Genomic DNA, 16,002 nt, shown 5'->3' with positions numbered 1-16,002 from the left:
ACAGGTGAAGTCTTGTTTCAGACTGCCAGTTTGTGCGCTGTGTGCTGCGAAAATAGCTGTTGTGTTCAGACATTGATGCTGGCTGCTGGGAAGGGGTCCATGAAGCAATCTAGGAAGAAAAGGAATAGCCACAGAATTAAGAGCTGTAACTAAGGAATGGTTTATAGCAGTGAAAGGTTATTGAGGTAGAATGGGGTTCTGGGGCATCCTTTTAAAGACTGAAATTCAATGAAAAATCTCAGTGCAAGACAACCTTTGGTTAACATGGAGAAAGAAAAAAAGCCTGGACTGCAGTTCAGCTCAAGTTGATGCATTCCAGAATCAAGGCACGTCTGAATTTGGACATTATGTTTCCAAGAAAAGATATTCAATCATTTGAACTTATTTCAATAGAGGAGTCTGAAAAAATGAACTTCAAATATGGAAACCAGGGTCTTGAATTTCATAGGAGTCCAAAGAACTGGGAGGAAAGGTATAGAATAATTACAATTTAAGATTAATTAAAATATGAGGGACATCATGTGTTCATCACTAGCTAGTAGTTAAGTTTGCAGTGCAATTTGTTGTAAAGGTAGGAGTTAAATTCCCATGTAATAGACATGATACAATTTACTACTAATATGTCTTTACTATTAGAACAGTGATTTCACATTCTTGACAATTAAAACATAAACATTTAGTGCAGTGAAATTCAGAAGAAATGAAAAGTGTATTCTCTGGGAATTTAGACTTTAATGTTTCCTTTGAATGGTTAAGTTTGTTTCCTAAGAGCTCTAAATTCAGATTCACGGAACTCCAGAAGAAAAATCTCAGACACTGACTCACATTTTAAAGCTGCATTATACATTAGGAAAACTACTGGTGCTGCTATAGCTGTTTTAGAGCTTCTATATTTAGCTTGTCCAAGATATGAGGAATATGTTTCCTGCATTGCCTGCATACTTCAATGCAGCAGTGTAGCAGAATTTGTGCCAGATTTCTGAGCATATAGCTAAGGAAGTCAATGAAGCCATATGTGTGTTTAAGCAAGGCCTATACATGAGCATGTCCACATGTTAAGTCACAGGTATGAAAACAGAATTGTCATGAACTTGTAATCACAAATACATCACCTCCCCAGAGGCTACTCAGCACTCCTGACATTTGCTGTGATGCATTTTCAAGATGTCATAAGACAGTTTTTCCTTCAATAAATTGCTCCTTGCATCTGTGGAACTGCACAGGCTGTAGCACACACGTCTTCCTTTGTTTGAATATCCGTGTCCAGCTCTCTAATTCGAAGGAATAAAACCACAAAATTCTGTCCCTCCAACACCTTGTTGTCACCCTACAGCAGTCCCACCACAAAAATGTTAGGACAGAGCAAAGGATGAACGAGAACTAGTAAACCAGAATTTATTCCTAAAAACGTAAGTACATTTTCCACCATCACTACCTAATCAAACTGGCAAACAACAGGCCTGAATCCCAGTTACACAAAGCATCTGCAGTTCTCACCGATTTACCCCAGCTGCATATCTTGAATAATCAGGCAGCACTTGCACTAAGTAAGGGGACTCTGAATTCATTCTCCTTAAGACAGATGTCTGTGTGATGCTTCATGTAGCTGCCTAGGAAACTGAGAGAACCTCTCAGGGGAATTTGGACAGTGCTGTCTCAGAGATTGTTTTATAAGTTGTTTTATTCCATGGCTATTAACATGAAAACACAGTCTGCAAATTTCAGTAAGGATTTATGCGATCTTAGTAGAACCAATGAAGGTTTTATACAAACTTCACATACATGAAACTCCCCTAGAAGCCAGAGCAATGTGTTAGAACATTGAAAGAAAAATTTGGTTCTTAATGTGTCCCTGAAGACTGTAATTATATTTCCCATTGTACTAGTAACATTAATTGAATGTTTAGCTGAAATCAAGTTCATTACAAGTTAAATACAGTACCTAGCCTATTAGGATGGTGTTTATAATTATAGTCAGAAAGCACTTGTAAAACATCTTCATTGCAGCAAATAGTTGGGGTGTAGTGGCTGCTATGCATCTCAGTTCATCCTCTGAATTTTGGCATCTGAAGAGCATTGTAGGTCACATACACGCTGCCAAATTTTACAGGGACGTGATCTGCAATGGTTAGCACAGAAACATAATATCACGCAAACGGTTATACAAGTTTTTTTCAGTGCAGCAAGACCTTACTAAACATTCCTAGATCTAGATACACACAATAAACATGTACACTCAAGCAAATGCACCTGGTTATTGGTTAGCTTGTTGGCATGATGCTACAATTTTAGCAATAAACCAGCCTTTGACAAGGCCTAAGAGACTACAGTTCTCTTTGATATATCAATTTTTATATTTGATTTCCCAGCTCTCTCAGAGCTTCACTACAAAAAATACCTAACTGCTTTTGGTGTTGCTCATAGTCTTTCTGTCTTAACTCCAACAGATGCCCTACTCAGAGCTATACCAATTTTGGTGAAGTTGAGTGATCCCCAGAAGTGGACTTCTACCTCAGGCACCTATGGAGTCCCCCTAGAAAATGCACAAGTGAACTAAAAATGCAGCAGTCTTTTGTCAAAAAGCTGTTTGTGCAGTACAGGGACCTGCAAGCCCTTGGCCAAGTCTCTAGGTGTCTGCACATCTAAAAGGTTAAAGAAATCTGGTAAGTGGCACATGTGGTTGATGTGACTTTTGCTCAGTTATGCATTTGAAGGAGTACCAAAACACAAATATAACCACTTGGCCTTTCCCACCTTCAACATAAATTTAGTTCCTTTTTATAGTCATTTTCTTAAAAGTAGTAACACCCAAAATGAAAAATTAGTTTTACTCTATTTTATTTGACATGGTTGAAGACACAAGAACACTCAAGATACAATCCAAACAAGTTGTGAACAGCTCCAAACATCAGTGAAATCTGAATTTATCTTGCACAGAGGTGAACAAGACCACAATGGTTGGTTTTATAATATAAAGATTATTTCAAGCAGGTGAGTACTGTGACGTTATGCCCAACAACTTTTATACTATTAATCCGCTTAAGCCACTTCATATCATAAATACGCAGCTTATCTTGGCGATTACATCTCTGCAATATATAATTAGCCTTCTCATAATAATGCATTAAAACTCCTGTATATAAATATTGGTATATCCATACCAATGTAAACTGTCTTAACCATCACTGCACATTTAGCATATTCTAGCACAATTAATCATTCTATCACAATTAGCTGCTAACTTTTAGCCTAGAGTTAAGTAACTTGGACCTGAACTTGCAAGTTGCTGCTTAGTAAAAAACTTCTGCCAAGATCTTCTGCTTTTCCTAAGGATAGCAGGCCTTGTCTTTTCAGCATTAATTTGCACAATGTCATCTGAAACCCCTACGAAGAAAATGCTCTTCAGGGAGTCTCCTGCAAACATATCAGAACTACAATTCTAAAAATGATTCATTTCCTAATAAATTTCCTATTATTTTTACAGCCTAACATCCTTTATCAAAATGGGCATCCACATGCCGCTTACAACGTAAAGTTGTTTAACTGGTTTATAGACTACAGACCACAGCATAATATTCTACTTACAATTCTAATTCCTTAGGGAGACAAACTAATTTTGCATTCTTAGATTTAACGAGGGCAACAAGGACAGCTGAGAGTTTATTCAGTAGTTCAGTGCTCTGCAAAGATAAGCTTGACAGTGCTCTCATCAGACTGAAGGAGGAAGTGCAAAAATACGCAAATTTCGTATTTTACATTTCTAGTAAAGCCATTTCAGCAGCAAACCCCTGCCTGGATCCAGATGAAATCTTACAAAAGGGGAATAAGAAAGGGTAGAGAATCGCTGCTGTACAGGGAACTATGCTTCAGAAGAGCTGCAGAAACAACCCTCAGCACTCCCTGCAGACAGGCTGAAAACAGTTCAAAAATCATGGGCCACCTGATCTTGCAGTTCGCCTCCTGTTTTGCGGAAAGAGGGGGAAGTTGCAGCCATTTATTAGATGAAATTCTGTGTTAAGGCCACCAGAAACAAATCTGTGCAGAATTGGACCCATTCAGTTGAACGCAGCATGCAAAGACACCAAAGCCTACTTTTCTTTGTGAATTTTGTGTTTTGCTAAGTGGTAGTGGTAGACAGAGATGGGGTCTTACCTGCAGCTACTATAAATCAGTGTTGCCTGGCTTTAGAAAGTAGTTTTGTATTTGTTTTATTTTAAACTAGGAAGATCCTTAATAAAACTCCAAAACCTAGCAAAGCTGTATCTCCAGATCATACAGTCAAAATTTTAGCTTGGTTTTACAGGAGGATTCATCCATTATTATGATGAACTGTTGGAGATGGAATGGTCACCATCTGAAACAAAGAAATTAAAATCCCAGCAACATACTAGTGCATCTGTGTAATATGCTTAACTGGTTATGACTTACATTGCAGGAAGGATGTTGCATTCTCTGACACACCAACATTTCTTTCCTATTATTATAAGATCAGCCTTTTACATTTCATATCTTACCATCTTTAAAAGCCTATAATTACAGAAGCTGATTGAGAAACTATGTTATTTAAAATTAAGAGCTGAATGAAATCAACAGAGGCAAAGAGCATTTTTATACAAGAAAATAGCACTGTAGAAAGAAAGAGTCTGTACAATATTTAAATATTGTATATACATAAAATTATATTGTTCATAACTCATCTTAAAGTTTCTCTTGTTTGTAAACCATGGAAAGCAACACACAAAAAATCCCAGTATTTAGCTTTCAAAGCATTTAGCAGGCAGCAGGAAGCTGAATGCTAGCAAGCACACATTGTAATTATAGAAAGTATCCAGCCAGATACTGTGACTAGCATTCTCCGTAGTATTTTTTTTTTTTTTTTAAAAGCTGAATGCAGAATAGATTTCACATTCAACCAGGGAATTCTGCAGAAGACACAGAAAACTCAATGGCAAAATGCAGTAGATGAGTTCTGCAGCTCTTTACTGTGGGAAAACTCCAGGCTAAACACAGAATGCTTAAACACAAGATTGGAATGTAAATTAGTGAAATAATTGATAAGCTTTCATTTTCAAAAAGTGCCAGTAATGGACTTAACTCTTGCTCAACTTTTTTTTTTTTTTTTAGAAAGGAAGGTTTAGTTGAACAATTAACATTGCAAAGTTTCAAAATGAATTTAATTCCAGCAGGTAAGCAGGCATCTAGGTATAGATGTTCTGAAAGTGTCAGCATTTTAGGGTGATTCTACAGGTTAATATCAGTCTGCCAGTTTGGAGTGGGATTTGCATTTGTATCTGAAGTTGTCAATTCATGGCAGATACAGACTGCAGGTTTCAGAAATTATCCACTTGTAGCATTTTGCAAAATAAAAACTGGTTTGGTTGCAGAAGATATCTTCCAGGTGAACATGCTTAAGACGACATTTCCAGAAAGTTAGTATTTAGAAAAAATGATGCTACCATGACTATCATCGCATTTCACCTGCGTTAGAATTCTGTGCTCGTAGCTATGTAAGGAATGCTTTATTTAATGCTATTCGTAGTTTCATTCTCTTGGCTTCTGCCTTCCACTTTACTGGCCATTCAGCCCAGAAATATATTTTACTCAATTAGAATGTTTGTTACTCAAAATATATTATGGTACGTTTGGTCTGGATATTTTCTCTCTTTTAAGTTGTTTAAATCTTCCTGGACAGCCATTATCTAATTGTACTTCCATATCTTAACACAAGGATTAACAAGAAATGTAATCACCTGGAGAAGTGCTCGATAAACCAGATGGGTCAGAGAGACCTCAACAGGCTGGAGAAATGTGTAGACAGGAACCTCATAAAGTTCAACAAAGGGGGAAGTGCAAAGTCCTGAACCTGGGAAGGAACAACCCCGTGCACCAGTACATGCTGTGGGCCAACTGGCTGGGAGGCAGGTTGGTGGAAAAAGACCTCAGGATCTTGGTAGACACAAAGTTGAGTGTGAGCCAGCAACATGCCCTTGCAACAAAGAACGTGAATAGCCCCTGGGGTGCACTAGGAAGAGCATTGCCAGCAGGTCAAAGAAAGTGATTATTCCCCTTCATTTAGCCTTGGTGAGACCACATCTGGAGTGCTGGGTCCAGTTCTGTGCTTCTCAGTACAACAGAGACATGGACACACTGGACTGAGTCCAGAAAAGGGTCAGGAAGATGATTAAAGGACTGGAGTACCTGTTGCGCGAGGAGAGAGCTGAGACTGTTCAGCCTCCGGAAGGCTCAGGGCATGCTAGAACGTGTACGAACGCCTGATAAAACACAGTAAAGAAGATAGACCCAGTAAAGGAACAAGAGGCAATGGGCACAAATTGAAACTCAATCTCTTTTAAACATAACAAAAAAACTTTTTTTTTTGCAGTGAGGGCTGTCAAATACTGGAACAGGTTGCCCAGAGAAGTTTAGGCATCTCCATTTTTGGAGATATTCAAAACCATACAGAGTATCCTGCTCTAGTTGACACTGCTTAGAGCTGAGCAGTTGGACCAGACAGTCAATGGATGTCCTCTCCAACCTCAACTATTCTGTGATTCTACAATTTCAGATGGAGAGTAGTAACAATAAGCTTAGAAGACCCAAAAAGGGAAATAGCTTTTTTCTTAATAATTTTCCAAAGTATAATAAGGGCAATGTTAGCTACTTAATCCAACTGCTAGTTTTAAAAGTTTTGTTTTCAACCTGGAACAATCAATATTAGGCTCCTAAAATATGTATTTTTCCTAAATCTAATTTTAAGGATTTTTGAGGATTTTCTTTTCAGTGGTATGTCAGAATTTAAGAAACTCAGTTCCCCTTTCTTTAAGTCATTGATTTTCAGCACTTAAAATTTTGAAAGCACGGGGCAATATCAAACAGACAAAAGAATACTGTAGACTACTCATTTGTTCCCATTGCCAGAGGATGGTGCTGTTTAAACAGATACTCCACACAGATACATCCGCTAAAACAACCACATGGGTTAGAGAGTTTTTCTTGGGAGGAAGAGGAAGAACAACAAGAACAATGTAGAGAGATTACAATTCTATATCTTTTTAACTAATCTTCAAGATCCAACAATAATCAGTATTTATTTAAGAAAGGTAGATCTTTAAGCATGCTTGAGTAACTTGGGAACTTTTACTACCTCTGGAACTTCTGCTCCCAAAACTTAAGGGTCTTTCAAAATCCAGTCTTTGGTCATCAAAGGGCAGCACACATATGACATACCCCACCTTACTAGCTGTTCTCATATAGCCTGCTGAAATTCAAGTTGATTACATCGTATATGAAAGTCAAAAAATGGAACAGTGGAAGATCAGTCTCACAAACAGGCTGTGGTGGGGAAAATGGGCTGTTAGTAGTTTAAGAAATCAATACCGACTTTGACACTTTTAGAGGTGGCAACATCAATGGCCATGGCTTTGATTTCAGTGTCCCCAAACTGCATAAGTGTTTTGATCTCCCGCCGGTTTGGCACTGAAGCATCAGTTCCCGTGAGATCCAAGCGAAGGGTGCCACACTTTTTCACTCCGGATTCAGTGATGAAGCTGACATTATCTTGTTCTGAGCTATAGATATTGATCACTATTACTAACTGAGAAGGTTTGGCAGGTGTGTAACTGCGTGTCACAGTTTCTCCAAGGGCTATGGATTGGTCGGCAGAGATAAATTTGTCGAAGACATCAGTGCACCAGCGTGTGCCATCTTTGATTAGCAGCTTCTCTGGTGGATGCTTCCCTTCCACAAAGCGATTGAGCACACCCACACCATAGGTGAGAGGTGAGCGCCGCACTTTGATGACAGCAGGGTCTAGACCAAAGAGAACTGCTCCTTTGAGGATAGTGAGCCCCACATCCTGAGGAATGATGACCCGACATCTTGAACCAAAAGCACTCTGGACAGCTTGTTGGAGTAAGGGGGATTCAGCGAAGCCACCCACCAGGAAGAGAAACTTGACATTGGTCACTTCTGGCTTATCAAACACATCACCTAAACAGAAACAGAGCCCACTCAATAGGGAAAAAATCCACTGTGACAAGACAATGCAGGTGAAACTCCTAATGTCCGAGTGCACTGAATGTCCCATGCACATGCACAAGATCTGAACCTGTCACATCTATGCCCACACAGCCACATACGCCAGTTCCATTTCTGCAGTCTCTTCTATACTCTGTTTCACTGTGAATGGAAACTTACCTTACAGCATACAATATTTCTGAAGTGGCATTTAAAATGGAATTTTGATTTAGCTTCTATCAGTAAAGAGAGACACAAATTTATTGCAAAAAAAATCCTGCCAGTCGCATTATGGGTGGTAAGGAAATTGAGATCATCTTGCCACTTGGAGTATCAGTGAGATATTCCCAAACCTAACCAATTCATTTACCCTTTATTGCATTTCAGATAAGTCACCACGTTTTAAATTCACTTATTATTTCTGATCCTAACATCTTAACCACAATATGTACCATCTGCAAAATAATACCTCCTTACATTTTTACAGATGTTCCTTCTTAGCTTAAGCCCACATCCCCTACTATCAAGAAAATCGTACAGTTCAGTTGTAAGCTCACCCTTATTTCAACTGATTCTAGACCTCTACCTCCCTGCTCAGATATACACTGTTCTGTACTAGCTAAGTTGTGACCTCTCAAATTTATCTAATAATCCCTCATATATATTGAGTAAAGCTGGATACCCCACTCCAAACAAAATTCAATTAGTACTTTTTAACATGTAGAACAGCAATACTTTCCTTTGTACATACATCATACTTGATACAAATCCAGTCTTCCATGAGGAAGACTTTAAATAATAAATTTCCCAATAAACCTATGTCACTTCCAGTTACTGGACAAATAAATTCAGTGCTTCTAAAGCCATGCCTGGAAGTACTTTTACCATGACGCACCATTTATTATTTGTAGTCTAGGGATGTCAGTGATTTGGACGGTCATGAACAAATGTGACTTTATAATAGGTAGGAATACAGGTTAAGTTGAACTAAATTCCTTGCCCATGTTTTGTGGGTACTAGGCGGGTGTTTGACTTTAATTCCAGTTACTGGTTTGAAACAGGCAAGCAAAGCTTCAGTTTTAGCTCAGACAGAAAGTGAAATTACATGCAGATACGTACTAAGGTGCTGAACGATCTGGTCAATTGTAGGTTTGAAAAGAGCATTCATTGCATCTGGGCTCATCCTCAGCATTCCCTGGGAGGACCACTTCACAAAGTCCACACTGGAAAAGAACGGTTAAGAAGGACATTAAAATATTACTGTCGAGATGTAAGAAACAGCCAAGCACTCAAAAGACACACTAAATAAATAAATGAATGAGTATACAGAATCTGCACGCATTTTGCATGTAAAAAAGTTCCTCACCTCACCCTAACCCCATACCATCTGCAGCAATGTAAAATTTCGAGGGTGAATTGTTATTTTTGCTTGTGTAATTGTTGTTTTCTTTGCCCGATTGCCTTCTGTAGCATTACCAATGCTCAGCTGCTTCCTGCAACAGCTGGCAGTCAATCCAGTGCCCGCTCATCTGAAACAGCACTGATTCATCCCCAGAAGGGCAACATTTAGATTATAGCAGCAGAAGGCCAAAGCCACTGGAAACATACAAGGAAAACAAGCAAGTATGGGAAGCCTCAGGAGGCAAAAGGGAGCACAGCATTTTTAATGAGGCATAACATTTGTTAAGTGAATACAGGCATTATGTTATTCCATCAGTGATACACATCCATATAGCTCAGTAATCTCCTTTTTATTCATGCACATTAGACATTACCTTTATACTCTTTCTATCCCATTATCCAATTAATTTCATTTATTTGAAGGGAACATTTAGCATTCCCTCTAAGATTCACCATTAAGACTATTAATAAGAAGATGATCTTGTGAAGGGGAATATTTCTAGAAATTTTTAATTATTTCAGAACCTCAGGCTCATTTAGGAAGTGACTTCAAGCTAGATTCCAAGTCATTTAGGCTTAAAGTGCATTTACCAATAACTTTAGGAAGAGATGCAGAAATTTCAGCCTGCATGCTACATTCAACATTCACAGGATTAAAAAAAATGCAGTATGAAGCCAAAGTACAGGTACAAGATATCACATCTTCTGCTCCCAGTTCCCAAGCATTCTGCCCCAGATTTGCAGGCTCTCTTGTTCATTCTCTTAGATGCCATTAATCTCCAGGTCTCTTGTAGTACATAATTTCAAAAGGTGCAATAAGCCCACTTCTACTTTCTCCTCACTTCCTCTTCTATAGCAGCCTGTGATCTTGTTGTTTAGAGTGACTTCTTGATACAGACTATCACGAATTAAAGTCTCTGAAGGGGATTATGTCTCCCCACCTACCAAGCAAATAATTTAACTGGTAAAATACTAGAAGAAAAGAAAGCCTGCCATCACTTCAAAAGAAGAATGCTTTCCCCTTGCGTAGCTCTATGAAGTAGTATATGTTTTCACCAGTGACTTCCTATTAATAAGTTTCCTCAAGCCATGAATACAGTTACACAGCTCACTTAACATCTTCGATTTGTTCCAGGGCCCAGGTCTCTAAAAAATAAGGTTCCAGGTAACTTACTTTTAAATATCAAATTTTGTATTTGATCTAACCTTCCAAATTAACATGCAAGGGACTTAAAATACATGGTCAAATTCCAGAAAGTGATGCAGTGGTGGCCTAACAAAAATCATAGAAAGCAATAACAGGAGAGTGCAAGTCTTGTATAGAAAAGCTTTTGCAAGAGATTAATCAGAACTTTTCATTCTGGAAACTGCACTTCAGGCAATCCCATTTTCTCATCTGTGTACTACATTTTTACGTTATTATCTTTCAGTCTACATTTAATTAATTTTAATTCTTTGTCTTTGCTATCAGTAATTAATCCAGCATCCATTTGGGTTCAATTGTCTACTCACTTGCTTTTCCTCAAGGCATGTTCTACACTGTGACCTCGAAACTTCTTGTAATAGTCAATGAAGGAGAAAGGCAGGGTGATGTTTAGTGGATTGGTCCTGTCTGGAGCTGCTGCCCGTTTACGTGACTCAAATGCTATCATCAGATCTACCCAGGCAGCAGGACGCTTGATTTTAAATTGTTCAATAAAATCTTCTCCAAATATTTTACACAGGAGCTTTTCAAATTCATAGTCCACACCTAGAGAACCATATGGTCCACCTGCATTACAAACAAAACACATCTTTAGTATTCTGAACTGCTTACTAGATTTCAAGTTGACCCAATACACATCAGATTGACACTACTAGGATTGCTATAGTAGAAGGTCTACAGAAAGAGGTATCTTTTCTAAATATAGCAGCTGGTCTAATACAGAACACAATCTTACCTTTGTCTCACTTTTATTCCTATACCCTCATGGCCACTGTAATACTATCGCTATAAACCAGAAACATTTTTATTAAAAGCAGAGGAAACTGTCCCATATGCTCTTACTAGGTTGTTTCTTGAGGTAATCTTACAGCCACCAAGACTGAGAAGGCTCAGTGATGAACTATATAGATGAAGAATAACTTCATATAGACACAGCAACAAATAACAGGCTGAGTTGGGTGCTTAACAGCTTAGCCACGGGACAAAGCCAAAGGGAATTGAGTTCAGGAAGCAAATACCACTCACGGAGCTGCACTTTGTATCTTTGTTGCAAACCAATTATTGTGCATTTTTCCCAGGGGATGATAGACCCTCTTTGTTACACCTTCTGTGAAATTAGTGGAATTATTCCCCTTAAATCTAGGTCAACTTCTGTTCTGCCAACAGTCACTTCACAAGGATCTTGTTGTGACACTCAGCTACTCTCACAGTACATCTCTGGATAGATGAACAGAGCAGCAATACACAGCTGACCTCTCAAAGGAGAAAGATGACAACTCTACTAGTAGAAGTCAGATCGGGACCATGGCAGGAGGTCATGGCCTGAATGGGAATGAATAACACAGGAGACAGCAGTTTCTTACCCTCCCAGCATAAGGTTTACCATACAAAAGCACCAGAAGCATTAAGTGATTTACCCATGTCTGCTGATGCGCACCTAGGTTATATTAATTTGGAATGCTGGTCTTGTTTCAGGAAGAACTGCTAGGGAAATACGGTGAATAATACAGGTATACATTTCCTTCCAGACAAGCCAAAATATTGCATAAATAAAGCAAAGAGTGAAAGTGACATTACCTGTTGCCTTGTATAGCTCCTTAAGATGTCCTTCAGGGAGCCTGATCTGATGGACGGTTATATCCACTGTGCCTCCTCCACTGTCAACAACGATGTAACGGTCTCCTAGTTTGCCAAAGGAAGAGGTAAATTATATTTACATCAGCATTACCACAACACCATATTGCAATGAAAGCTTCTCAGGGGCATTATAACCATGAGAGAGAATGACTTACAGGAAGTCATGAATGTCTACACTGAAGACTTGATCTTGGTTAATAATTATGTGACAATTGATAACAAACATGAAATTCAGATGTCAAAAGCTATTGATGTAGCCTGTATGAAAAGTAGATTAGTGGAATCATTCATGCTGCTGATGTACATTCTAGTGGGTTACCAAATTAATACAATAGCATCTTCACAAGGTCTATTCAGAGGAAAATATTTTGGTTGCATTTTAAAAGCTGGATTCCTCTCTATCATCTCCTTAATAAACTGTCTTTTGCTAGAGCATACAGAACTGCAGTAACCAAGAGCAGCACATCAACTTGTACTTTTTTCTTTTCCTATTTATAATCACTCTGAGAACACCACAGTGCACAGCATGTTTGTAGGAAACACGATGCTCACCTACAATAAAAAAAAAACAGTGAAAGCAAAGTTTATTCAAGAAAGGACGCTACCTTCCTCCAGTTCGGACCAGATCTCTCCTATGACATTTTCCACCAAGAAGGTACGACTCTGTCGATTACGACGGACGAGTTCCTTAGCTAGTCATTGAAAGAGAAAAAATTACAGAGTATAAGAAAGCATGAAATTGGTATCAGCAGCTGCAGAAAACAAAAGCAAGTAGACTGATATGTTTTTCAGCCACATTAACCTTCCTTGATACTAATTGGATTAAAACCAATAACCTAACATGAAAGCTACAAACAGGTCTGATTCCTTTCTTTTTATATATTTTTCTTTTTATATATTCTGTTTTTTTAAAGCACGGCCTGGAACCAACCAGCACTTCCAATAAAAACCAGGCGGCAGCCCTGGGGCCAGGGAGACAATCCCCGCATCTCCAAAAGCCCCTACTATTTTTGGTGCTCAGGTCAAGACATCTCTCGAGCCTTTCAGGACATCAGTCTGTCTCAAAACAAGCAACTAAAATCTCTGCTTCACAGATTTACAAATTCTTAAGGTCACAGTGATCACCAAGGCAGGCGCACATAATATTTTAAATATACACCAATAAAACATTAAGCATAACCTAGCTATAATATGGTAAGTTAACTTATAAGACTTAATTGTTACTTATACATTTAAAAGATGCAGAACTGTCCATGAAAAGAAGGCAGAGTAGTGAGAGCCTCTGCTTTTATGCTTCTTAATCAACCCCTACATTCTCCATGTAACCTTCACTCACCTTCAAAGGCACTTCTGTAAAACACTACAGAGGAAGAGAGGCATCCTGCATTAAAATATTATTCCTTCTGAAAATACCAGCATGCAAATCACTGAATGCCTTTTGCTTCTTGTTTCTACAGCACCCATCATTGGAAAAAGACCGGCATCCCCTGGCACCCATATCCTCCCTGTGAAGTCCTCACGATGCAGCCAAGCCGTGTCAGCCTTGCTGTGCTGACTTAGCAGAACACAGCGAGAGCTTAATCGATGAAGCATTCGATGACAGAACAAGCACTAGGTCCAAGCAAGGGCCTGACACAGAGCCCACAGAAGTCCATGGAAGTCCTGGCATTCACTCCTGTGGGCCAGAAGTGAACACAAGACCCTGCCTTCAACTACAACTGAAGTAATGTTATCCTGGCTACTATGAACAGTAAAATTTTTATTTTGACTTCACAGCAATAATATGGTCCTTGGAGCACTTATCTCTGTTTATATTTAAAGGGTTTTTCTCCTTAATCTGTTCTCAGCTTGTCTTGGGTGCCTGCCATGCCTTTATGAAATTTTAATTTGAAGCCCAAATTAATTCACTCCAAACTTTGTTTTCATTAATTTTGACATGAAACCTCTCTCACCCCCTATAGCTTTTATTATACAAAGACAAGAAGGAGAAGAGTACCCCCTCGTCAAAGTATAAGCCCGTTAGCAGAAATCCATGATCTGCCAGTTCTGCCCAGCTTCAAAACCTTAACTGAACAGAGAAACTCTTTTCTTTGATTATTTTCCCAGCAGCAAATCCCCGTGTAGCCTGAAAGCAAGTTCATATAAAATCGCATAGAACTGGAATGGTTCAGGACATGAACAAGGGGGACAGATGGCAAAAGGGCCCTGAAGGGACTGTGTCCTGTAAAGGGATTGTGTCCTGTGCTCTGCATGGGCCTCCATAACACTGAACACATCTGACAAGTGCTGGCTAGGAGAGGCATGGATTTGAGAGAATGATGTAGTGACTCTGCCTAACTAAAAAATATACCCTCTGGTAAGTACAGGAATAGCTTTACTAGCTTAATCTCCGATTTGCCTGTACTGTTTTGACCTAGTAAATGTGATAAAATACAAATTCTTCTGAAAAATTCCTTCTGGGAGAGACTGACACACTACCAATGATATCAGTGCAACTGCTACAATTCACACAGGCTGGAAATCTGATCCATCATGTAGCCATCACACCTTACTCCTTCATTTTCCTATTTTTTTTTCCTATCTTCCTCTATTCTCAGGCAGCATATAAAGCTCAAAAATCTCTGGTAATGAAGAATCTTTTGGCAAGTGACTTACACTGTGGTCCAATCTCTGTCCCTCATTGTAAGTCAGTCTTCAAACGCTGATACTAGCAACAGATCCCAGGTCAAAAATCAGAACTGCTACATCTAGTTGCTTTTCTACAAGTAAATTCATTGCTGTATTTCAGTACTTTGTATTCCCTTGAGTACTGAAAAGAATTGATTATATTTCATAAAGATTACATCAAAAAGCATTTGCCAAAACTCTGGAATGCCCCAGACTAAAAGTCTCATTGCAGATCCAGCTATTTAACATTGCTTCAATTATGCACCTAATAGAACACATAATTGTTTCCAACAAATTAAATTTTAAAAATAATCCAACATGAAGCACTGATTTTAATTAAGGCAGAGAAACACTGCTGTGAAAATACTACACATCTCCTAAAACACTCTCAATGACAAGGCAAGGCAACGGAGCTACCTGTGTGCTAAAATCCAAGTGTGTGCAAACAGTCTGCTGGATCAATGCCTAAACTAGTCTAATTACAGTAACCAGCAATACAGTTTATAAAAGCAAACTGATGCTGGCCTGAAACATTTCAAGAGAGCAAAGACAACAAGAAATGGTAAGAAAACAGCCCTCATGGACAAAGCAAACCTAGGCACAAGAATCTAAAGAAGTGAGTCAATAGAAGTACCCTGGGTAAATCCAGTTCCAATGGTGTCACTTGGGCTATAACCATTGACAGGTGCCCTACTGCTCAGGTCGATCATCTGGTGCAGGCGGAGCTTTCGGCAGTAGATGGAGGCAGCCTCAGGCTCCAGGGCAATGATCAACTGCTCGGGATTTTCAGGAGATGCCATTCCTGCCTGCAAGAGAGAATCAATCAGAGAAGTGGGGTGGGAAATACTGCAGCCTATCGGACCCTTTTAAGCAAGCGAACAAGCTTTTTCCCAGCTCGCGGTTTCAGTTTAGGTCAGCCCTCTGAGTTCAACGGTATTTCCTAAAGGTCTTGATCTGGGAATCGTCCTGCCACAATGTACAGCACAACTTCACAGGCTATAGGAGGGAAGTATGCATGCACTTACCATGCCAATGTCTAACCGAGCAGCTGTGTACATGACAAGTGGAGAAAGGAA

General features: G+C 39.1%; 1 protein-coding gene across 1 annotated transcript in view; it reads right to left on the bottom strand.

The window, feature by feature from the left end:
• Nucleotides 1–2,838: 2,838 nt before the first annotated feature.
• Nucleotides 2,839–16,002, bottom strand: part of HSPA12A (heat shock protein family A (Hsp70) member 12A) — a 57,135-nt gene continuing 43,971 nt past the window's right edge. The window contains exons 7-12 of the mRNA XM_065639381.1: nt 15,561–15,732; nt 12,865–12,951; nt 12,200–12,304; nt 10,930–11,188; nt 9,136–9,239; nt 2,839–7,989 (exon numbers count right to left, since the gene is read on the bottom strand). Of these exons, the coding sequence (XP_065495453.1) occupies nt 7,355–7,989; nt 9,136–9,239; nt 10,930–11,188; nt 12,200–12,304; nt 12,865–12,951; nt 15,561–15,732 (1,362 nt within the window). The 3' untranslated portion in view covers nt 2,839–7,354. The remainder of the gene's footprint in view (nt 7,990–9,135; nt 9,240–10,929; nt 11,189–12,199; nt 12,305–12,864; nt 12,952–15,560; nt 15,733–16,002) is intronic.

The sequence above is a fragment of the Caloenas nicobarica genome, chromosome 7 (assembly GCF_036013445.1).
Source record: "Caloenas nicobarica isolate bCalNic1 chromosome 7, bCalNic1.hap1, whole genome shotgun sequence".
NCBI lineage: Eukaryota > Metazoa > Chordata > Aves > Columbiformes > Columbidae > Caloenas > Caloenas nicobarica.
Note: the sequence above shows the minus strand (reverse complement) of the source record. Positions and strands in the feature narration are given on the sequence as shown.